The following is a 25,566-nucleotide window of genomic DNA, read 5'->3' as shown; positions in this document are numbered from 1 at the left end:
CTTCAATGAAGCCTCCAGGCTTCCTAACCCATCAAAATGTACCAGGTGGATAGTATTTCCTGAAGTTGGCTGAACTGTCTCTCTGTAGTCCGAATACAGACTGGGGGGTTACATTCCCCTGAAGCTGTTCCTCACAATCTGGGAGCCTCAGGTGTCCAAATATGGCTGCTGGCATTGGTCCCCGAAGTCGACTTTACCTATTCCGAAAGACTTTTCACACAGCTCCTCACCTCACTTCTCAACCACCCTTGTGCTGCTTGAGCAACCTCTTCCGAATCCGACTATCACAAGTGACCAGCTTGATCCTCTGTGACATATACCTACAGTGCATTCAGAAAGTATTCAGACCCCTTCACTTTTTTCACATTTTATTATGTTGCAGCCTTATGCTGAAATCGTTTAAATTCATTTTTTCCCTCATCAATCTCCACTCAATATCCCATAATGACAAAGAGAAAACAGGATTTTAGAAAGTTTTGCAAATTTATTAAAAAGAAAAAACTGAAATATCACATTGACATAAGTATTCAGACCCTTTGCTATGACACTTGAAATTTAGCTCAGGTGCCTCCCATTTCTCTTGATCATCTTTGAGATGTTTCTACACCTTGATTGGAGTCAACCTGTGGTAAATTCAATTGATTGGACATGTCCAGTCTATATAAGGTCTCACAGCTGACAATGCATATCAGAGAAAAAACCAAGCCACGAGGTCGAAGGAACTGCCTGCAGAGCTCAAAGACACATGAAAGCCCAGAGAATCTTGTTTCTCAGTCTGAGAGTCCTTTAGATGCTTTTTTGCCAACTCCAAGCGGGTTTCATGTGTCTTTCACTGAGGAGAGGCTTCCATCTGGCCACTCTGCCATAAATCCCAGATCGGTGGAGTGTTGCAGTGATGGTTGTCCTTCTGGAAGTTTCTCCCATCTCCACACAGGATCTCTGGAGCTCAGCCAGAGTGACCATCGGGTTCTTGGTCACCTCTCTTACCAAGACCCTTCTCCCCCGACTGCTCGGTTTGGCCGGGCGGCCAGCTCTAGGAAGAGTCCTGGTTGTTTCAAACTTCTTCCATTTAAGAATTATGGAGGCCACTGTGCTCTTGAGAACCTTCAATGCAGCAGAAATTTTTTTGTAGGCTTCCCCAGATCTGTTCCTCGACACAATCCTGTATCTGATCTCTGCAGGCAGTTCCTTCGACCTCATGGCTTGGTTTTTACTCTGATATGCATTGTCAGCTGTGAGACCTTATATAGACAGGTGTGTGCCTTTCCAAATCATGTCAAATCAATTGAATTTACCATAGGTGGACTCCAATCAAGGTGTAGAAACATCTCAAAGATGATCAAGAGAAATGGGAGGCACCTGAGCTAAATTTCAAGTGTCATAGCAAAGGGTATGAATACTTATGTCAATGTGATATTTCAGTTTTTTCTTTTATAAATTTGCAAAACTTTCTAAAATCCTGTTTTCTCTTTGTCATTATGGGGTATTGAGTGTAGATTGATGAGGGAAAAAATGAATTTAAACGATTTCAGCATAAGGCCACAACATAACAAAATGTGAAAAAAGTGAAGGGGTCTGAATACTTTCTGAATGCACTGTATAAACAAGTTAGCCAGTCGTGGCTCCCTCTGACCCCTTTCCTCCCTACCCTCGCATAGTTCCCTTCGAGTCTAAGCTCCCCCATCCCCTCCCCTCCCCCCAACCCCATACTCTGCTCATTCTGTCACTTGGGTAATCTCCTTTCCCTTCCAATGCAGGCTCTTACCCACATTCCCACGATGAAAGTCCAGGTTATCACTGAAATCCACTTTTCCGTTTGCTTTCTCCAGCTCCCCATTTTGTTACCTCCACCACCAAAGGTTATGTTATCACCCCTGTCCGTTTATCACAGGGCATCTCAAAAAGTTGTGGAAAATTGGTGGACAGGTTGGGTGTGTGACGAGGAAGAATTGATTTGATTTTGGTGAAGAACCGGCGGAATGTAGAATCTTTTAATTACCCTGCGCTCGCGAAGTGAAAAGCAGGGTTAGGCATTCGGGTGCATATGTGTGGAGTATGTGCGTACATGTGGCGTGGCTGCATTTTTAAAATTCATTTTCTTGGCAATTGTTGGTCCCATTGACACTGAATTATACCAAAGGAGCACCTCCGCCTGTAGAATATTTAAAATCATAATTATGACATCATAGGTCACGTGGTACGGACACCTTCTTGGAAAAACGTTACACCTCTATATCTCCCAAACCGCTTAATAGAAAAAATTTAAACATGGCTCATTGTTAAGTACCTCCCATGGGGAATAAGATATGTTAATGATGAGATAAGATATGTTAACCCTGGTGTTGGGCTAGTGGCTAGGGTGCCAGCTTAGGATCCTAGGATCCTGGGTTCGAATCCCGGTCGATCGTTGAATTAACGCCAGGGGGGTTGACTCAGCCTGTCATCCTTCCGAGGTCGGCTAATTGAGTACCAGTTCACTGGTAATTCCCTGTTTGTCGTTAAAGGCGGCAAAAAGGGTTGGCGTCAGGAAGGGCATCCGGCCGTAAAACATTGCTTCAAAAAGGGGACCGAAAAACAACAACAACCACGGTTCCCGAAAAAGGCCAACCCCTGCTTGCGGGGAAAAATGGCCTCTAAAGGTGGTTATAATGATGATGTCATCTGTGCCTTCATTATGATGTCATAGTTTGACAAGTATAATGCTTCATCTGATCAGTATGAATTTTTTTTTTCTCTGCAACTGTTGATCTGATGGACACGAAATTTTCACCATAGCAGCGCCTCCTCCTGTTAAATATTTTAATTTTAATTATGACGTCATATGTCATGTGGTATAGGCGCCATCTTAGAAAAACCGAAAAAGCTGCACCTCTATAATCTCCAAAACTTCTCCATGAGAAAATTGAAACGTGGCTCATTGTAAAGAACTCCATACGGGGAATAGGTGATTGGTGCCATAATTATGACATAATTTGACAGGAACAATTCGACATCATTAACATATCTTCGTCTGATCAGTTTAAAATGTATAGAGCATGATCTATGCAACAATTATATTAGAGAATATAAATTTATGATGTAATCGCTCACGTTGTCTGGCAGCCATATTGGATCAAAGAAAAAAAAACATTAAAAACAGAAGAGTTGACTCACACCAAGTTGACTGCGCAGGGTAAGTAATCCATGAATACCATCTAGTTTGTCAAGTGATTCTTCACTACTGAGAGATGGAGCCAAAAACGATATATAACATGATATTTCAAAAAGTTGTGGAGGAGTTATGATGAAACTAGTTGGATGAGTTGGTTAAGTGAAAAGACCAAGCCGATTCGATTTTGGTTCAAGTCCGGATGCAGATCTGGCCTGTCAGTGGGATACAAAATGTAAACTGTTCAGCCTGTGGGGGTACGTGCTCTACTGAGTGACGCTCTAGTTTTTGTGCTCTTGTGTCCAATTTTCTTCAACAGCCTGGTGTTGAATTAGCGGTTAGGGTGCCGGCTTGGGATCCTAGGATCCTGGGTTTGAATCCCGGTCGATCGCTGAATTAACACCAGGAGGGTTGACTCAGCCTGTCATCCTTCCGAGGTCGGCAAATTGAGTTCCAGCTCACTGGTAATTCCCTGTGTGTCGCAAGAGGTGACTAACAGGTGTTACGTGGTCCTCCCGGTAACTACCTGGTCTTGGTGACCCCCGGACCGTGGGAGGACCCCGCCAGAAAGATATCTGATTTATACGCTTTCGTAGCGCAATCAATATGAAAGACACAATAATTCAAGTCAATAAGAAACCCCACACCAAGGATCCGGATTACTTAATAATATATTCTCCATCCATCATCAGCAATCAACAATCCATCAACAATCTTACTAAGATGGCCATCTCATATATTTCCCCCCTTTCCCCACTCACGACCCCTCAATGGTCACTGTCCCTCACAATGTCTCTGGGCCCCTCCAGACCAAGGTGAAGGTCGCCTTCTCCGCACACGGGCGGTTGAACGCACCCCTGGCTGACGTGTTCCAAACGTGCACGTCGCGTACCGGGGACAGCTGCTGCAGCGCACACCTCCTTGCAAAGCAAAGCGGGCAAAGCAAAGCGCGGCTTGCAAAGCGCGCGAGGCCCAAGGTGCGACCCGTACGCGTCCTTGTAGACGTTGAGGCGAACTGTGCCGGACGCTTGGTTCCATGCACGAACCCACGGCAACTTGACGAGTAATCGGTAATTACCCCGCGCAGGTAACTCCTTTCGCCAGACGGGCTTTCAAACGCAGCGTCCCCCACGCTGCTCAATATCGACACCGCTTCCGTCGGAGCTGGGCGAGGAAGAAGAAGATCGCCGCTTCTCCCGGACCTCGTGTCTTTTTCTTCTTCCGGTTCACTATCCCGTTTCCGGTCTCCTGTTATCCGGAGCCTCTCTAACCCTTTAACCACAACAACCTTTAATAGAATAAACATTAATAAGCAATGACATGAATAGTAACTCCTCTAAATCCGGGATCCGTAACATAGGGTTGGCGGCAGGAAGGGCATCCGGCCATAAAACATTGCTTCAAAAAGGGGGCCAAGATGCCCGAAAAAGGCCAACCCCTGCTCTGTTGGGGAAAATGGCCTCGAAAGGTGGTTCTTGTCCGATTTCTCTTCAATCCCAATTATTCTGATGATATTTGGTTCCATTTTAAAATATATTTCATGTTGTCCTAATTTTGCCTCAAATCTCATCTTTTCCTGCATTTGTCGCCCAATCTCTTCATTATTTTCTTTAAGTTCCATTCCCATTGCCACTTGCATTTCTTCTTTCAACTGTCTGTTGGTCTGTTTGAAATCGTCCTTTATTAACGTGAATTTCACTTTCAATCCATCATTGGTCTCTTTCATGTCCCTCAATTTTGCCATTATGGCCTGCATCATCACGGGATTTGCCTGTGCCACGCCCGATGCCCCGTGGAGGAACGGCTTCCTTGATTGACATTTGGAGGCTTTGTTGGGGGCAGGGGAGGTCCCTACCCCAAGCTATTCCTCACTGCTAAAAGCCCCTGACCTCATGTTCTATTGTGAGTGTAGCATGTGTTTCGTGCTCCTCCCCGACCCCCTGGTCACGATGTACCTCCGAGCCCCGAGAGGAGCCACGGCAGAAAAATATGTTATTCTGTGTCAGAAAGCAATAGTGAAACCACACCAATGATTATCAACAAACAAATATTGTATTAAAAATCACACAAGAATAACGGTACAACAAATAGCAATCAAAAGTACACTCAATACATCTTATGATGGTACCATCAACTAGCATAGGATAACTCACGGTGTTCCCAGTGAGTGGAAAAACCCTCCCCAATGTCTCTATATTCCCGTCCTCAAGACGAAGTTGACTCGCTCCAGCGATCGCGAGAACAATGTCCAATCGAGACCAGAATCCCGTGCGGATGGCAAGGGCAGTCGCACCGCCGAAGCAGCTCTCAGGCGTAGGCGGTCGAAGCGACGCAACAAGTCACGTGGTCCAAAACCAAAGGCAAACTCGTGGCGGAATGGGAAATCCCAAAGGCTCTCCAGATGTGAACATTCACTGTTCAGCGGGCAAACCGCAACTTAATCTCCAAACTCAGCGTTGCGCACACACATCCCCGACAGACGACAGGATGGTGAAAAACTGACGCGTAGCCAAGAACTTTTGATGAACAAAGCGCGAGGGTCAAAATGGCCGACGGCTCTTACTTGAGTCGACATGACCTGGCGATGATTCTTCAGAATCGCAAAGCCCAAACCTGACCGCGTAGGTTCTTCAATTCCCCAGCGATAACACCTATCGCAGCAACTCCTTCCAAGGAAACTCAAAGTTCACTCGCGACTTTTGTTCGACAACGCTCGCTACGGAGCTGGAAGCTACTCGCTTCTTGTCCGACTTCACTCGCCACGCCCTCGCCTTCTTCTTCTTCCTCGTCTTCCGGCTCCCGATCTGGCTTCCTGTCTCTTTTTAACATTAACGCTTTTATCCTTTGCAAGCAGTTCATGAACAATAACCCTTTTGAAGACAATAATAGTACATAGAATCAGAAATATTTCAATTGGATGAAAACCACAACAGCGGAAGTGACGAATCCGTAACACATGCTCATCCACCATTTTGTCCATGATGCACCTAAATAAATCTTTTTAATTTAATAGATACAACAGAATCTTTTTTAAATCCAGACAGCCAAATAACGGAAGATCCACTCTCCGGAAAAAGAAAATCACGGCAAAAAACACAGACTTTTCCTCCTGGTAACCTTACACTTACTTTGCGTTTTTGGAGGTTGTTGGTGGCATTTTTAGTCGTCACTTGTGCTCCTCTATACTCTGTTTAAACATTGTGGACAAAATTTGACGTTTATTGTGTTTTAGAGCCGTTTGTTGAAAGGCTGTATCATCGAGCAAAGCCAATCCGAACTGAGCCAGGCCAGGTTTGGCCACCAACCCGGTCCAACATCATGAGTTGCTCTCCTAAAAGCAAAACATGTTTTCAGAACACCTTGAATTTATTGATTCAAAATTGTTCTTTAGAACATGAGGTTTTAGACACAGAAAGTGCTCTATTGAAAATCCCTTTTGATGAACGAAGCAGAGACAGAAATACAATAACCCAAAATGTGAAAGTGCACCCTGACTACTGGATTTTCCAAACTCCCAAACCGAACCGGTGAAAAAAATTCCGCATTCCATGTCCGAACCAGTTCGAGTTTTCACATCCGTTCTCATAGATACATACACATCCTCTCAGTGGCTGCATCGAGCGAGTCCACATACACAGAGAATGATGGGCGAGGGAGAGGTATCAACTTCCCAAGTGGGTTTACAAAATCAGCATGCATATCATTCTCAGATATGTAACACCTCATTTTTCTACAACAGTTGTGCGTGGTTGTTGTTGTGGTTCATGTTGGGGATCAATTATTGAAATATTTACCCATTGGTCGGACAGCTGGTGGACCCCATCCGCATTTGTCGCTCAACTCCACCAGGCCTCTATCCAGCCGGAGCACCCAAGGAGAGACAAATGAGATTCAAGAAGGGGTGTTTCTTTTTAAAAAAAAACACATTAAAACAACTGGGGAAGATGGTGCTTCTGCGAGAACACGCAAGAAAAGAGCTGGTCAAATAAAATTCTACCCTCTTATACTGGACTTGATGTATTTAAGATGTGTGGACTCAGACCCAGAACACAGATAAAAAGCAGAGCGAAAATCTTCCAAATAAATTAAAATACACCGCCCTTGATGCCTCTTGCAGTTTACACCACTTGTATATCACGTTCTATTACAGTTTACAGCACTTGTATATCACGTTCTATTACTCCCTCAGATTAATGAGGTTTAGGTTTTATGGTCTGGCCTCAGTCCATGTGAAAGGCCCAAGGATTTTTCTCATGCCAACCTTTGTTATTTTTGTTCGGTAGTCAGATTCTAGAGAGGGGAGTGGGGGATTTTACCGAGGAGGGGCAATTCTCACCCCCCCCCCCACCCCCCACTCCTCCCCATGCCTCACCGTAGCTACGGGCCTGGATTCCAACCACCATGGCCATGGCACCCAGACAAAATATGGCGGCCTAAAATATGGTGGCTTGCAGGTCTCTGCTGATTAATACACTGCCTGGGGGTTTGTTGCATCAGAATTCCATTGACTTTGTTTAGGTCGAGTGATACACATGATGAGATACCCTGGAAAGTCAAATCAATGTCAAATAAAAAATATTAGTAAGGTTTAATCAAGTCTGTCAACACGCGGCCATGCACAGTAGGCAGTTCTCTAAAAAAAAAATGGTGTTACAACATTTTTGAACGGCCCCATATTGGGGTTAAATGCAATCCATGACCATGTAATGAATCGGCTCATTCTAATATAATCATGGTGGAGAATCTCGTGGGTGAGATGTCGAGTTAAACTTTTAATAGCGCATTAAATGTGTGTTTCTCAATCGTGCTGTGGTCCCTGCTCTCAAATGTTGTTTGTGTGCTTCCCCTTATCTCCCCATCTTGTCTACCGCTACCCTTATTATATGTTTTGTGTCTGATTTTTTTGTGTGATAAATGTTAGCTCTTTCACGAGCCTCGATCCTGTATACAAAAAAAAAAAAAAAAAAAAAAATCCAAAACTTCATCTTTTCTACCCTCGTTAATCCATGCCAAATTCACCTTTTTCAAATTCAGTTTTCTTTCATGAAATCCCCTGTCCTGTCCATCTTGTTTTACACCGTGTACCCCACCCCAGCCCTCTCCCTTCCACAGATCTCCCGATGTCCCTGTTCTCCACTGTTGTTGCGCTTTCATCCCCCATCCCCCTGCTCTTGTCTCGCACTCCCTTTCATGCGTGTTTTTGTTTGTTTTTATGTGTGTTGCGTTAGCTCTTACGCCTCAACTTTGTATACATTTAAAAAAAAAGTTCATCCGGAAAACCATTGGTCCTCTGACTGTTCTGGATTTAAAAAAACATTCTACTGTCCCAATTGTACTTGTGCACAGAATAAATAAACAAATTAAACTCCCACATTGGTCAGGCTCAATTTCACTCTTAATAACTAAATGTCCTGTGGACAGCAACCTCCTGAGAATATGCAACAATACCAATGTGTAACCGAAGCCAAGACTTCAAGGACAGCTGAACCATCACTGTTTTTCACAAGTCAGTGCCAAGCAGTTGTCGCTGACCTGTAATCCAGTGGGGTATATGACAAAACTACTTATAGAACAGGATTACAATTAATTTAATCCTTCAGGTACCCCAAATGAACCCCCATCGTTGGCGTGACAAAATAGCGGAAACAGGAGGTAAGCCTTCCTTAAGAGATAAATAAATAATTAAAAGCACAAGACCCAGTGAACAACACACACATAAAAGCACAAGACCCAGTGAACAACACACACATAAAAGCACAAGACCCAGTGAACAACACACACATAAAAGCACAAGACCCAGTAAACAACACACACATAAAAGCACAAGACCCAGTAAACAACACACACATAAAAGCACAAGACCCAGTAAACAACACACACATAAAAGCACAAGACCCAGTAAACAACACACACATAAAAGCACAAGACCCAGTAAACAACACACACATAAAAGCACAAGACCCAGTAAACAACACACACATAAAAGCACAAGACCCAGTAAACAACACACACATAAAAGCACAAGACCCAGTAAACAACACACACATAAAAGCACAAGACCCAGTAAACAACACACACATAAAAGCACAAGACCCAGTAAACAACACACACATAAAAGCACAAGACCCAGTAAACAACACACACACAAAAGCACTTATGCAAGAACCAGGCAAGGTATAAGGAAAGGTACATGATGCAGAACGCCATACGCCGGAAATGTTGTTTATTCCAAACACCCTTGGTTCTGAGCATTCCTGCGTCGAACAAACTCCTTCCTTGGCAAACCTGAACTATCCACCTATAAGGCCTTCATTCACAGCTTGATGAAGTACTGCTCTCGTCTTTGGGCTGGCGCACCTGCCTCACACTTTACTCAGATTGATGCCGTGAAAACCAACACCTTCAACCTTATTGGAATCTCCAAGTCTCTGGGCCTATCACTCTTCTATTGCCGCCAGGTCGGTGGGTTCTCTGTCTTATACCGCCTCCTTTGTGGGCTTGCACCCTCTGCCCTCTCCGTGCTTTGTCCCCCTCCTCCCAGGTATCTGCAGGGCGCATGCCGTCCACAAACAACCAACCCCTTCTCGTAAAAGTCCTAAAATCCATAATATCTGTTCATTTCCACTCATTAGTTCCTCTTCTTTTTCCTGCCTGTGGAACTACCTTCCACATTCTCTTCAATCTTTCTTCCCTCCAAGCCTTCAAGACGGCTGTTCACCACCAACTCAGATCACCCCCATCCAAAGCCATAATCTTTTCTATAACCGTTAACCTGCCCCCACGCTCACCCGACTCCCCCCAAATATTGCTTTTGTTTCCATATTCTCCACCCCTTGCGTTCTCCCCTACCCTTCATCGTTATCCACATCCCTTGTTTGTGCGGCACCGTCGACCCTGCTGTTGGCATTTCCCCTTTTTCTTTCTGTTGTTCCTTTTTAACTCAACTGGACTACCGTCCAGTTGAGTTCATCACATACTGAACCCTCCGGCGTCCGTCGTCTGTCGTCGTCGGCGTCTTTCGTCTGTCGTCCGTTAACTTTTCGACGTTAACGCTCCAGCGTCCACAAATATCAGCCGATTCTGATCAAACTTGACATGCAGCATCCTTACCCCAAGGACCAGATTGGTATTACATTTCAGCCCAATCCGTTGAAAAATGGCGGACTTAGGCGACCATTTTGTGTTTGGTCATGAAAACGACATTAACACTCTAGCGTCCACAAATATTAACAGATTTTGATCAAACTTAGAATGTTTAACCCTTACCACACAAAGTAGGATGCTATTGCATTCCAACCCGATCCGTCACAAAATGGTCGCCATAGGCCGCCATATTGTTTTCAGCTCCGAAACGACGTTAAGACTTTAACGTCCACAAATATTTCTGGATTTTGATCAAACTTTGTGTGTGAGACTCTTACCACACAAGGTAGGTTGCTATCGCATGTCAACCCGATCTGTCACAAAATGGCCACCATAGGCCGGCATATTTTTTTCCAGCCCTGAAACGACGTTAACAATCTAGCATCCACACATATTGACGAATTTTCATCAAACTTGGCATGTGAGACCCGACCTACTTTAAAGTTGTCCAGTCAGTTCAGTTGAGTTCTGCTTCTCTGGGAAGCTCTAGTTTAATGATGCGTCCTGATCCGTTCTGTGTTCTAGTCCTTCCATGACCCTTGCTGCTGCATACAAAATAAGAATGTCTGGCCATCTCCAAGTCAGACAACACAAGTTATCTTGTGGGCAACGCTAAAGACTCCTTACCATAACCCACATGAGTACACTCCTTACCATAACAGTTACACAAACATATTCGGCATCCAAGGCCTTAATTGAACTATTGCCCGCTCCCCAAAAACGTAGCAATATTAAAAATAAAGAGTAAAAGGTAGAACAGCAAGCACATGCCACAAGGTCTAAAACACAAGGCAATGACATGGAATAAATGTTTCTCGGTGGATTTTCGATTGGCCTATCCAAACGAAGTAAACAGTCATTTTGTGTTCCATGTGATCTGAACCAGGTTAGGTTCATTTATACACCACTTAGAAAAGGATATGGAGGTTCTGATTGCAGTCCTGTTCAATGATATCATCGGATGCCCCTGAGACTCATGGGAATTAAAAAGGAATACCAAAAGGATTCGTTTGCACTCATCGATAATACCTTCACGGTGTTCTCCCTGGGTTTTATTTCCTGGTGAAGTGGACTAGCACATTTGCTTAGATGAGTGCTCCACAGGGGAAAGTGGGCTGAGTGTGTTTTTCCTGGCAACGCCCCAGGTTTCCCCAGTTGACATAATATGCTGTGAGAGCAGCTGTTCCCATCACAGCAATTGCCACTGTGTCGATGCTGGTCCATCATTTTTTTTTTTTTTTTTTTGTATACAAGATCGAGGCTCGTGAAAGAGCGAACATTAATCACACAGAAAGACAAACCGACACATAAAACACTATAACATGGGGAGCGGTAGACAAGATGGGGCGAGAGGGGGAGGAACACAAACACAACATCTGAGAGCAGGGACATCGAGAGATCTGTGGGAGGGAGAGGGCTTTGGGGGGGGGAGGCTTGGGAAGGGGGGGGGGGGGGGTGGGAGAGGTATAAAACATATGGACACTGCCAGGACTTCCAGGAAAGAAGTTGGAATTTCAAACAAGGTGGATCTGGGGTGAATTAGTGGGGGTAGAAAAGATCAAGGTTTTGGATGGGTAAAGATAAGAGATGGTGGTGAACAGCTGTTTTAAAGACCTGGAGGGAGGAGTGGGATTGAAGGGAGTGTGGGAGTTTGTTCCAGAGGCGGGAGAAAAGAGGAATGAAAGAGTGAAGGTGAGCAGAGAGCAGAGATTTCGGCTGTTTAACCATCGGAGGGTTGCTTGCAGATCTTGTGCGACCTGTAGGAATATTTGGGGGACAGAGCACAGAGAGAGCTGGGGGAGCAAGGCCGGAGAGGAGTCGGTAGAAGACAGAAAGACCACCTACCTGTCTGCGGTGAGTGAGTGAAAGGCCCTCGGAGATAGCTTCATCACGGGAGATTCCAATGATTCTGAAAGCTTTGGTTTCAACAGCGTGAAGACGAGCTAGGTGTGAGGCAGGAGCACCGGCCCATAGGGGAGAACAGTATTCCATTGAGCTGCGGATGAAAGCCTTGTATGTGGTGAGGAGCTCAGGTGTGCCGAGGAAGGACTTCGCCAGACGGAGGATGCCCAGTCGGCGACTGGCTTTGGAGGCCAGCTTGGAAATGTGGTTTTCCCAAGAAAGATCATGATCTCCAGCTTTGTCACAAAAACCATGCAACCCACCATTTTTTTTTTACTTTTTTTTTGCAGTATGTAAGGCTCGTAGTTGGGCTGACACACACACACACACACACACACACACACACACACACACACACACACACACACACCTCCCACACGTGGACATACAGACAAATACAGGAGACACAACACAGGACTGAACGTTAGACAAGGCAAACACAGCCACTGAGTTGGGAGAAGTACCGTCAACTCCTGGCACATCACAACAATGGCTCCGCCTTTCTCACTGATCTCAGCCGGGCATGTCCGAAGGAGGAATTTCCTCCTCCCCATGGATCTCAACCTATGGTGAGAGAGGTACCAATACCCAGCAAATTTGCATGATGACAAACCAGATGAGGAATAGGGCAAACCAGATGAGGATGGTTTGCCAGATGAGGATAGTGGCAAACCAGATGTAGATGAGGAATAGGGGGTTAGGATGAGTGGTTAAAAGTTGGTCGAGAGAGAGAGAGAGAGAGAGAGAGAGAGAGAGAGAAGAGAGAAGAGAGAAGAGAGAAGAGAGAAGAGAGAAGAGAGAAGAGAGAAGAGAGAAGAGAAGAGAAGAGAAGAAATGGAGATGGAGATGGAGTCATCACTATTTGGAGGATGGTACAACACGCAGCCAAATATGAGGTCGGGGTGGAGGGGAAGTCACAGCCAAAGGTACACCTGGGGTTTGAAGGTGTAAGATCAGTACACGGACAATGAGAAATTGAGTTATTGATGTAAAGTGCAACTTCGCCGCCAGGGCATGGTCCAGTTCTATCATGTCGGAGGAGACAATAGCTAGGCAGAGACCCTCAGGAGACAGGGATGTACTGTGCCAGGAAGGATTATGTTAAACAGATGATGTCCGGTTTATCAGCAGTGTCCTGAATTGAGAGATCTGTTAAGAGGGAGCGAAGGCCGAGGTTGTTTGAGGTCCATACAGGTAGATACAGTGGAGGAGGCGTTGGGAGTGTGCATATTCTTTGCTGGGGCATTGTGACGGGGAGGTTTTGAGGGGTGGAGGGAGGAGGATGGATTGAATGGGTGGGGTGAGGGGGAAGTATTGAGAGGGTGGGTTGATGAGCAAAGCAGAAAGGTGGGACATGTAGCTTTGAATAAGAGGGGTGAGGTGGAAGCAGAATGAGGGAACATCTTCTTTCGTATGCAGCATTTAACACAAGGACATACTGATGAGACGAACACTTAACACAACCACTGAGCTTGGGGATAGTGCCGTCACTACCGTCTCTTCCCGGGATACTCTGGGTACCAGCCACGTCACAACAATGGCGCCATTTTTCTCACAGTACTCAACGGGGCATTTCCTCAAGAGGAATTTCCTCCTCCCCATGGATGCCACCGATGGGGATTCTCTGTGCTCTATCCTTTTCAAGCAAGCAAGCAGCACGTACCATTTTAAAAGTTTTTGGTATGACTTGAACCGGTCCAAACCGGATGGGTGTTTTTTTAAGAAGAGACCATCTTACTGTATGGCCATTGGCCCCCTATGGGAGCTCATGCGCCCTTTGCCAGGTGTTGTCTTTGGTCCTGGCAGGGTGTCACAGTCACCCTCCCCACTCGCAAAGCCAGTGAGGGGTGTCGGTTTAGTCGCCAACAACCTGACCATGCGGCAGGTAGCACTGGGTTCCATGTTACCAGTGGCAGTCCCAAAAGACTGACCTGACGCGTATGTGCATGTGCGCGTGTGCATGCATGGTCGTTGTTTTTGCCTGCTATCCACATATGTGGCTGGGCCTGGAGAGATGGAACCGAGATCTACCAGGTGTGAAAGTATCCAATTTGGTGTGTGTGTGTGTGTGTGTGTGTGTGTGTGTGTGTGTGTGTGTGTGTGTGTGTGTGTGTGTGTGTGTGTGTGTGTGTGTGTGTGTGTGTGTGTGTGTGTGTGTGTGTGTGTGTGTGTGTGTGTGTGTGTGTGTGTGTGTGTGTGTGTGTGTGTGTGTGTGTCAGAGTCAGACCCAGCGGGTATCCTAGGGGATTACAAACCCATTTTACAATATCCAAGTTAAACCCTGAGATTGACTTAACCAAGCGAGTTGTGCTAAGAAAAGGTTCCACACCCTTTCAAGAGAATGAACTGTTTTCATTTTTTTCCCCATTTTCCTCGGCTTCACACGCATCTACCATTTAACTTTCAAATGAAAGCCGTTTATTACAAATGTATGAAAGGAACTGCCGGGTGGAGCAAGCATTATATATTTTTGTAATATATTTAATTCTCACAGCTTTCCGAGGAGGTTTGGCATTTAAATAAATGATTTTGTTTCTCGATTTGCTGGAATCAGCAGATGAAGAATTTGCGACCACATACATGCTTGCAAGGTCATGTTACACTTTACAAAATAAGATTTTCTCTTATCAAAGGATGAAACAGCACGCTCATGATAACATTGGTGTAGAAATAGAAAAGAAATGGAGCAAAACATATATTGGTATGTCCATGGGAAAGGTGGGAATGGCAGGGACAATGGGGAGGGGAGAGTGAGGAAGGGGAGGATGGGAGGAGGAAGGGGAGGGAGTGGGGAGGAGGAAGGGGAGGAAGATAGGAGGTGGTGTTTAAGTGTTAATCTATCTATAATTCCAGTAATCTCTGTGTGTTTGTTTGTACGTTTGTACGTTTGTACGTTTGTACGTTTGTTTGTTTGTCTGTGACCGCTGTTTCTCGACAACCACGGGTCCGATATACTTTTAACTTGCCAGGTATATTGCTGGGGACCCGAGGATGTGCCTTTTCAAGGTTTCATATTAATCGGACAATTACTTACCGAGCTATGTCCAAAAAACGATTCAACCAATCAGAGAGCAGCGAACTATCGCGTGTGCCGAACGTGGCGGACACACTCTGCCTCGGATGGCACATTTGAGAGCGTATTCATTTATTTCACGTTTGCAAACTATGTTGGCGCTATGTTGGCGTTAAACTATGTTTTAAAACTAATAAAAACCATTTCATGTAAATAGAGGGGGGGGGGGGGGGGGATTGTCACTGTACTCGCACGAGCAGATGGCGGAAGTGCCTGACCGCCAAGTGAAGTCCGAGCAACTCGCGGTCGAAGGTACTGTAACGGCGTTCGGGCGGGCGAAGCTGCCGGCTAAAGAACGCCAGCGGTTGCCAAGCTCCGTTTTAAAACTAATTAAAACCCCGGGGGGATTGTCACTGTACTCGCAAGCCGTTCGCCGTTCGCTTTGGCGTTGCGAATGGACCAAAACATTTCATGCACCAAACCATTTCATGTAAAGCGTTCGCCGTTCGCTTTGGCGTTGCGAATGGACCAAAACATTTCATGGACCAAACCATTTCATGTAAATAGAGGGGGGGATATAATTTTAGATATAGATATAGTACGGGCATGCCCTAGTCTATCTATAATTCCACTAATCTCTGTGTGTATGTTTGTTTGTCTGTGACCGCTGTTTCTCGACAACCACGGGTCCGATATACTTGAAGCTTGCCAGGTATATTGCTGGGGACCCGAGGATGTGCCTTTTCAAGGTTTCATATTAATCGGACAAGTAGTTACCGAGCTATGTCCAAAAAACGATTCAACCAATCAGAGAGCAGCGAGTTATCACGTGTGCCGAACGTGGCGAACAGACTCTGCCTCGGACGGCACATTTGAGAGCGTATTCATTTATTTCACGTTGGCAAACGATGTTGCCGCTATGTTGGCGTTAAACTATGTTTTAAAACTAATTAAAACTAATTTGCGATTCTTTCGCTTTCCTGCGCTTTGTGCACGCTATGGCGATTTCTTTACCAAACTCTGCAAGCTGTTCGCTTTGGACCAAACCATTTCATGTAAATAGAAGGGGGGGATTGTCACCGTACTCGCAAGCCGTTCGCTTTGGACCAAACCATTTCATGTAAATAGAGGGGGGGGATTGTCACCGTACTCGCAAGCCGTTCGCTTTGGACCAAACCATTTCATGTAAATAGAGGGGGGGGATATAATTTTAGATATAGATATAGTACGGGCATGCCCTAGTATAGAAAATGTCACTATGGGTTTCATGTTCTCGGCTCTGCCAAGTGTTACGTGGTCCTCCCGGTGACTACCTGGTCTCGGTGACCCCCGGACCGTGAGAGGAACTCCGCCAGAAAGATTTATTATGTATGCGCTTTCGTAACGCAACCAATATGAATTCCTACCAAGAAAAAACCCCACACCAAGGATCCGGAATAATCAATGATATATTCCCCGAGCAATCAACCATCAACAATCAGCAATCAATAGTACAAAGATATAAACTCATCTACATTAACTCTAAGATGGCCATCTTATACATTCCTCACGTGAGCCCCACTCCCGACTCCCTCCGTGGTCAGTGTCTCTCACAATGTCTCCGTATTCCTGTAGTTCGATCTCCACACGTGGGCGGTTGAACGGACCCTTCCTGACATGCTGCCACCGGGCACGTCCCGTACCGGGAACAACGGCTGCAGCGCACACCTCCTGGCCAAGCAAAGCGGGTAAAGCAAAGCGGGCAAAGCAACATGCGGCTTGCCCAGCGCGCGAGGCCCAACGTGCGATCCGTACGCGGCCTTGTAGACGGTGAGGCGAACTGTGCCGGACGCTTGGTTCCGTGCACGAACCCACAGTGACTTGACGTGTCAAAGGGTAGTTACACGTCCCGGTAACTCCTCTCGCCAGACGGGCTTTTACACGCCGATTCTGTTACGTTGCTCAATAGCGATACCGCTCGCGTCCGAGCTCGGCGAGGAAGAAGAAGAATCGTCGCTTCTCCAGGACCTCGTGTCTTTTGTTCTTCCGTTTCCGGTCTCCTTTTTCCCAGAAGGGCTCCTGACCCTTTAATCACAACAACCTTTAATCGAGTCCACATTGATAAGCAAAGACCTGAATAGTAATTCACATACATTCACATAAATATGTAACAGAAGGCAGGGCGGGACCTTCATAACCATACGGGTGAGACCATCTGCCAATCATCTCGAGCCACATAGAAGTCCCAGAAGGGATGTATACAAGAAGGTTCAAGTTAAAACTCGAGCGAAGTCGATGGCACGCCCTCGCAAATCCTCACGGCTCCCATCTAAAGCAAGGTTGAAATATGCCAAAAGGTTCCACCGGGAATGACGCCATATAAAATTTTGAGTAAAAATGTATATTCCGTTTTGACCCCTGTGGCCCCAAGTCCCCACCCATTGGGGGGCATGAATCGGGGTCAACTCCGAAGCATCGTTACATACTTCATGCTTTCCCCAATGTTGATTTCAGATACAAAGAATGATCGTTTTGAGGCCATTTTCCCCGCTAGAGCGGGGGTTAGCCTTGCGGGCCCCATGACAATCTTGGTTCCCTGTTTGAGGCAATGTTTTTATGGCCGGATGCCCTTCCTGACGCCAACCCTTGGTCACGCTCTTACGATGCGCAGGGATACGGTGTACCTATTCTAAGCCGGGGTACACACCGGGATCATTCATCCCAGCAAGCTGGTACTCAATTTGCCGACCTCGGAGAGGATGACAGGCTGAGTCAACCCCCCTGGCATTAATTCAGCGATCGACCGGGATTCGAACCCAGGATCCTCGGATCCCAAGCCGGCACCCTAACCGCTAAGCCAACACCAGGCTTATGATTTCAGATACAAAGCTTCATTAATAAATGTTTTAAAATGTGCCTGTAATTGTATTTTTTCGTATTCAACTTTTTGACCCCGCCCGAGGGAAAAGGGCCAAAAATGATACTGTTCTGACACCTTCTTCCCATATGGGCATGTGTTGATCGTAACTACCAAGTTTGGTGAATTTCTGCACAACTGTTTAGGAGGATATAGCTTGCTCCACCCGGCAGTTCCTTTCATACATTTGTAATAAACGGCTTTCATTTGAAAGTTAAATGGTAGATGCGTGTGCAGCCGAGGAAAATGGGGGAAAAAATGAAAACAGTTCATTCTCTTGAAAGGGTGTGGAACGTTTTCTTAGCACAACTTGCTTGGTGAAGTCAATCTCAGGGTTTAACTTGGATATTGTAAAATGGGTTTGTAGTCCCCTCGGGTAACCGCTGTCTGCTCGAGCGTCCCTTTTGCCATTATGACAAGCCTGCAAGCGCAGGCCTCACCCGCTCGGGCTTTGGACGTGTGGTGGACCGCCATTGGGTTGAACCAGCAGCACGTTGGATATCTGTCAGACATTCAAATCTGCATTGTCGAGCATTTCTAAGGTGTTACGTTTGTGTCTCGCCGAAGGACAGGTTGCAAATTGCATTTTTCAGGTGTTAAATGTATTTATTTATTTATCTATCTTGCATTAGCGCTGCATGAATATTAACCCATGAATATTAACCCATGAATATTAACCCATGAATATTAACCCATGAATATTAACCCATGAATATTAACCCATGAATATTAACCCATGAATATTAACCCATGAATATTAACCCATGAATATTAACCCATGAATATTAACCCATGAATATTAACCCATGAATATTAACCCATGAATATTAACCCATGAATATTGAATATTGAAATTCTATTTGAATATTGAATGTTGAAAATTTAAATAAAATAATGAATATTGAAATCATGATTATTATTGAAACTGTTGAAGCCAAAGCTTTCAGAATCATTGGAATCTCCCGTGATGAAGCTAACTCTGAGGGCCTTTCACTCAATCACCACAGGCAGGTTGGTGGTCTTTCTGTCTTCTACCGACTCCTCTCCGGCCTTGCTCCTCCAGCTCTGTCTGTGCTCTGTCCGCCAAGTACTCCTACAAGTCGCACAAGATCTGCCTGAAACCCTCTTATGGTTAAACTGCCAAAATCTAGGCTCTCTGCTCACCTTCACTCTTTCATGCCTCTTTTCTCCCGCCTCTGGAACAAACTCCCCCACTCCCTTCAATCCCACTCCTCCCTCCAGGTCTTTAAATCAGCTGTTTACCACCATCTCTTATCTTCCCCTATCCAAAACCTTGATCTTTTCTACCCCCGTTAATTCACCCCAGATCCACTTTTTTGAAATACTGACTTCTTTCCTGGAAGTCTTAGCAGTGTCCATGTGTTTTATACCTCCCCCACTCCCCCCCTCTACCCATGCCTCCCCCCCCCCCAAGCCCTCTCCCTCCCACAGATCTCCCGATGTCCCTGCTCCCAATCTTGTCTCCCGCTCCTTTTATCATAGGGTGTATGTTTTATGTGTCAGTTTGTCTTTTTGTGATCAATGTTAGCTCTTACACGAGCCTCGATCTTGTATACATCAAAAAAAAAAAACATTTCCAACATGTGTGCCAAATTTCTTGGCCGTCCGCAATATCTGTGATGCTCCAGGGTGGAGCGTATATATCTGTTGCCACAAACCTTCAACTGTGAATATTGTCCTCGTCCGCGGTTCCAGCTAGGCACCTGAGCCTGTGTGCTGTGGGCCCAGGCAGATCCCTGTATGTTACCATTGCCTCACCATGGCAATACGTACTTCATTTGAACTTGGTTGTATCAAGCATGGGCGCTGCTCATCAGTAACTTGCAAATCTGTCAATGAATCCTGTTTGCACGTCTTGCTCCAATGTGGTTGTGCATAATGTCTGAAAGAGTTTGCAAAACCAGATGGAACTTGACAATAGGCCTAATATGCTTTGCCATTTGATTAGCTTCACGTGCGCAGTCTTCGTACAAATACTTATCGATACTAATGGCCTGAAACTTCACCTTTGTTTCGTGTCGCACTCTTTGACACCTGTGTGCTCATGATGTGGTACCCGTTTCCCTTTCGTACCCACAGCAGGTGACGCGGGGATGTGAAACACGCGAACTGACTCTTCGCCGCAACAGCCTTGGCCAGCTGGGCTTTCACGTGAACTACGAAGGTGTCGTGGCGGACGTAGAACAGTACGGCTTCGCCTGGCAGGCCGGTCTGAGGCAGGGCAGCCGGCTCGTGGAGATCTGCAAGGTGGCCGTGGCGACCCTCTCGCACGAGCAAATGATTGACCTTCTACGCACATCGGTCACCGTCAAAGTGGTCATCATTCCACCCCACGAGGATGGCCTGGCGCGCAGGTGAGCCGGTACTTTGCTGCCATGACAGTGCCATGGCATGGGAAATGATTTCTTCCCTGTTTAACTACAAGGTGTTGGTGAAACATCCGCCTTCCATCCTCTTGATTGCAAACTCTGTGTGGAATGGGAATTGAAAATGAGTTGCTTCTTTGCCAGAGAACTGAAACATCTTCACTCCTAATTATCGTCATTGAGTTTGGGAGGGGAGTGTGGGGAAAGCATGGATGGGTGGGTGGGGAAGGAGAGGTGGGAGCAGATAAATGGGAGAGAAAGAATGCCAGTTAAAGGTCATGTTTATGACCCCTGTTTGTGTTATTGAATCTTTTTTTAAAGGGTTTTTATTTGTACATTTAGATATTCGGTTAAAAATGTTTGTGGAAAAAACTTTGTTGGAAGACTTGATCGTTTAGATGGGAAGAAACTGCATTAACTGACGTACCAAAGATGTGGATTAAAATATATTTGAGAGTAAAGGGGGTTAATTTGCGTACCCTGGGTGGAGGGGAAGGGGGGGGGGGGGGGATAAAATTCCTACCCTGTGTGGAGAGGAAGGGGGGATAAGATGCCTACCCTGGGTGGGGGGAGTGATTGGGGGGTATAACATGCCTACCCTGGGTGGGGGAAGTGGTGGGGGGTATAACATGCCTACCCTGGGTGGAGGAAGCGGCGGGGGGTATAACATGCCTACCCTGGGTGGGGGAAGCGGTGGGGGGTATAAGATGCCTACCCTGGGTGGGGGAAGCGGTGGGGGGTATAAGATGCCTACCCTGGGTGGGGGAAGCGGTGGGGGGTATAAGATGCCTACCCTGGGTGGGGGAAGCGGTGGGGGGTATAACATGCCTACCCTGGGTAGGGGAAGCGGTGGGGGGTATAACATGCCTACCCTGGGTGGAGGAAGCGGAGGGGGGTATAACATGCCTACCCTGGGTGGGGGAAGCGGTGGGGGGTATAACATGCCTACCCTGGGTGGAGGAAGCGGTGGGGGGTATAACATGACTATCCTGGGTGGGGGAAGCGGTGGGGGGTAAAGCATGCCTATCCTTTGTATGGGGGATAAGATGCCTACCATGGGTTAAGGGGGTGGGGAGGGAAGAATAATAGGCCTACCCTGGGTTAAGGGGATGAAAAGGGAAGGATAAGATGCCTACCATGGGTGGAGTGGGGAGGCCTGATGGTTGCCTGATGTCTGATGAAATATACATACGATTGCTGATGTGGTCTGCATGGGATGCCAGTCCACATTTTGTGGTTGACTGTAGATAACCTCAGGGTAACATGGGATGGGCACAAGAATGCTCCTCATGAAAAGCAAAGCCATCCGAATCCCCAACCCCCCTTTACATGGAGGTTTAGGAATTTGGAGAAAATAAGAGAGGTGGAGGGGACGTTACAAGGGTGGGGGGTGGGAGGGGAATGAAGGATTGTTGTTGTGAGGAAGGTTAAAAGTAATACAACATTTTAAACTGCAAATGTAATACAGTAGTCCGTTGAAGATTGGAGAGGGGTTTGCAGTATAATTTGACTTATGAGCTCATATGAAGATCGCTCATGATGATAGTCTTCACATATTGAGAAAACATTCCTTATACATATTTCAAAATCTTTTTTTCTTTTTCTTTCTTTTTTTTTTTGTATACTGAATCGAGGCTCGTGAAAGAGCTAACATTTACTTCACAGACAAATCAACCAGACAAACAAAATATATAAAAAGAGGGAGCGGAAGACAAGATGGGGAGAGAAGGGGAAGCACACAAACACTTGAGAGCACACAACATTTGAGAGCAGGGAGATGTGTGGGAGGGAGAGGGCTTGGGGGGAGGAGGCGTGGGAAGGGGGGGTGGGAGAAGTATAAAACACAAGGACTTCCAGGACAGAAGTTGGTATTTCAAAAAAGAGGAATTGGGGTGAAATTAGCAGGGGTAGAAAAGATCAAGGTTTTGGATGGGGGAAGATAAGAGATGGTGGTGAACAGCTGTTTTAAAGACCTGGAGGGTGGAGTGGGATTGAAGAGAGTGAGGTAGTTTGTTCCAGAGGCGGGAGAAAAGAGGAATGAAGGAGTGAAGGTGAGCAGAGAGTCTTGATTTTGGCAGTTTAACCATAAGAGGGTTGCAGGCAGATCTTGTGCGACCTGTAGGAATATTTGCGGGACAGAGCCCAGAGAGAGCTGGGGGAGCAAGGCCAGAGAGGAGTCGGTAGAAGATGGAAAGACCACCAACCTGCCTGCGGTGAGTGAGTGAGAGGCCCTTGGAGTTAGCTTCATCGCGGGAGATTCCAATGATTCTGAATGCTTTGGTTTCAACAGCGTGAAGACGAGCTAGGTGTGAGGCACGAGCACCAGCCCAGAGGGGAGAGCAGTATTCCATTGAGCTGCGGATGAAAGCCTTGTATGTGGTGAGGAGCTCAGGTGTACCAAGGAAGGACTTCGCACGACGGAGGATGCCCAGTCGGCGACTGGCTTTGGAGGCCAGATTTGAAATGTGGTTTTCCCAGGAAAGATCATGGCAGATAGTGAGACCCAAAAGCTTGAGTGACAGAACTTCTTGGAGAGGATTATTCAGAAAGTGGATGGGAGGGTTGTCCAGTCAGTCTTTTCGGAGAGACATCGTAGAGTGAGAGATTTGTCAGGATTGAAAGACATGTTCCACTTGTTTGCCCAGGCTGTGATTTTGTCCAGGTCTGCAGAGAGTGAGGAGGCTGCAGACTGCCGATCTGAGGGATGAAGAATGGAGCGACAGAGAGTAGAGTCGTCAGCAAAGAGATAGAGAGGATTTTCAAGAGAGTCAGAGAGATCATTGATGAAGACCAGAAAAAGCACAGGGCCCAGAATAGTTTGTCAAAAGATTCAAAGAGCACTCATTGATGGAAGAAAGGTTATTTTTCTTGATCTTATAATATGAGGGATGGATTCTTGGAGCTGAGATTTTGGCGTGTGATTATTCTAACACTCCAAATATTCCATGCGTTGGAAAATGGCTGGAAATGAGTTGTGAGCTGGATATAGAATGGCTTGCACACGTCAGAGCTAGAACCTAGGCCTGTTACTGTGTTTGTGTGTGCGTGTGCGTGTGCGTGCGCGCGTGCATTTTCTTGACGTAATTGACGATGCACACACGCCTCAGATCACAGCTTTTCTCTAGCCCACACCTATGACTGATCCCCAGACTTGTACCGCACACCCACACTACTTCTCTCACGCTCACCATCTTTCCTTTCTTGTCCAAAGGTTAGTGCGATGGCAAATGCCTCAAAACATAAGAGCAATGCCCCATAAAGCTCGCTTGTCTGCTCCTTGACCCAGACAGCTGGCCTTTTAAGATAATATGGCACTCATGGTTGATTGAAGTATTTATGAGCGGCCAAACCAACAGCAGCCAGTGGCCGTCCGAGCACGATACAAGCTCGCTTCAGGAAGCCGACTGGGCAAAGATATCAACTTGCACGTTTATTTCGGCGGTCTAACGTTGCTTCTGTTAACGCCTTTGGGAAGTTTTGGTGAGTTTTACAACGTTTGCACACAATGACTGTTTATGTACGCGCTAATGCAACTTTGTACAATACCCAGGAGAGGAGTACAAAGGCCTTGCCATTGGATAACCCACAACCACTTGAGTTTCGCTTACGCAGTTGCGTTGCCCATTGGCATCCCTTTTGTGCCGCGTTTTTCCTGCATACAGAGCGAGGATCCTATTCATCTCTCCATCTGATCTTTGGCCTACCTCTGCTTCTTCCTCCAGGGCCTTCTCAGATTTTCTTCACCTATAAGGCCATCATTACCTAATGGGAGCCTAGTCGTACCCAGATATTCTGAGCAACCTCTGCTCTTTCCTTAACCTGACTGCTCAGCAACCTCGTCAGCAATTCAAGAGCTGATTGTGACCTGTTAGCCATTTTAAAGTTGTTCGTCTGGTTCCTACTCCTTGACCTTTCCGGCATGCGTGACCCTTCTGAGACTGACAAAGTGACTGTGCCGCATGTGTCGCTCTTTAATGAATGGGAACTCGCAAACTACAGCGCCACCGCAAGTTGGAATTCCATTGCTATGGTTGAGCCGCATGCTTTCAAGAGTTCTCGCACTAACCTGCACATGAAGGTCTTCACCCAACTAGGATGGCTAATACGGTGAAGATCAATGAGTTTAGCAAGGCATTTGAAGCGACGGTGTTTCCTACAATGACGTGTATCGAAGCATTGATCTGCTGGGGTGCGAAAAAGTTCCTTAATCACTCGACTTCGACTGGAATTGGTTGTGCTTCTCACAAAACGATGGAAATTTAGACTTCCCAATCCATTCATTGGTTTATTTCTCTTGGAGACGCAGATATTGGAGTCTCGTTGCTCCTCTGAGATGATTATTCAAGTCCATTACAGAGCGTTGAGGCCTGTCCATCCATGGTCGTTAAATATGCATTTGGAGGGAGGGGATGGGATGGTTCGTAGAGATTGGTGGTGAGGGTGTGGAAAAGAGGGGAAGGAGGGTGGGGTGGGAGGATATAAAATGTAATGTAAATGTAAATGTCTATTAATCCTTTGCATTCATGGTTACCTTTACAAAAAGCAAATGCATTGCAAGAATGGCTTTCGAGCATTGTGCTGGAGCAGTGCAGGCATGCAGTTTCCGCGACAAACTGGATGATTGTACATTCTATAGCTTGGCCAATGCCAGGCCTCTACTTGCAGGTGCTCTTAGTACGCTGTAATGAGGTAGCCTTGCAATACAGCAACAATGCATCTGTGCTCGGTATCGTTTCTCCCCGTGTGCCAACGGCAAAAGACGGGTTGTATTGAACAAAAGAAATTGTATAAAGCCAGTGATGAAGATGCAAATCCATCAAATTTCTGGTAATAATTAGGTACCAAAAGGACTTTGATATTTGACCGTTTGTAATTTTCTATTCCATGACCGTCTCCGTCCACTGCGTGCATCATGTAAAGTATAGACATCCTATTGCCCATCTTCAAAAAGTGGTGGTAGTGGTTGTTGTTGCTGTTGCTGCTGCTGCTCCTCCTCCATTACCCTCATCCTCCTCTTCTTCCTCCTCCTCCCCCACTTCACCCCCTTGCCCACTCCCTCCTGTATATGTTCATTTTG

The 25,566-nt window shown here is 46.2% G+C and overlaps 1 protein-coding gene across 4 annotated transcripts in view; it reads left to right on the top strand.

Annotated features, from left to right (window-relative positions):
• The window catches only part of LOC137434896 (signal-induced proliferation-associated 1-like protein 2), a 454,554-nt gene that overhangs the window by 324,764 nt on the left and 104,224 nt on the right, over positions 1-25,566 (top strand). For 3 of the 4 annotated variants that reach the window (XM_078784963.1, XM_078784966.1, XM_078784964.1), the window contains one exon: positions 20,203-20,477. In XM_078784963.1, the coding sequence (XP_078641089.1) occupies positions 20,203-20,477 (275 nt within the window). The remainder of the gene's footprint in view (positions 1-20,202; positions 20,478-25,566) is intronic. The other variant, XM_078784965.1, reaches the window with a different exon arrangement.

Source organism: Myxine glutinosa, chromosome 9 (genome assembly GCF_964187855.1).
Source record: "Myxine glutinosa chromosome 9, kmMyxGlut1.1, whole genome shotgun sequence".
Lineage (NCBI taxonomy): Eukaryota > Metazoa > Chordata > Myxini > Myxiniformes > Myxinidae > Myxine > Myxine glutinosa.
Note: the sequence above shows the minus strand (reverse complement) of the source record. Positions and strands in the feature narration are given on the sequence as shown.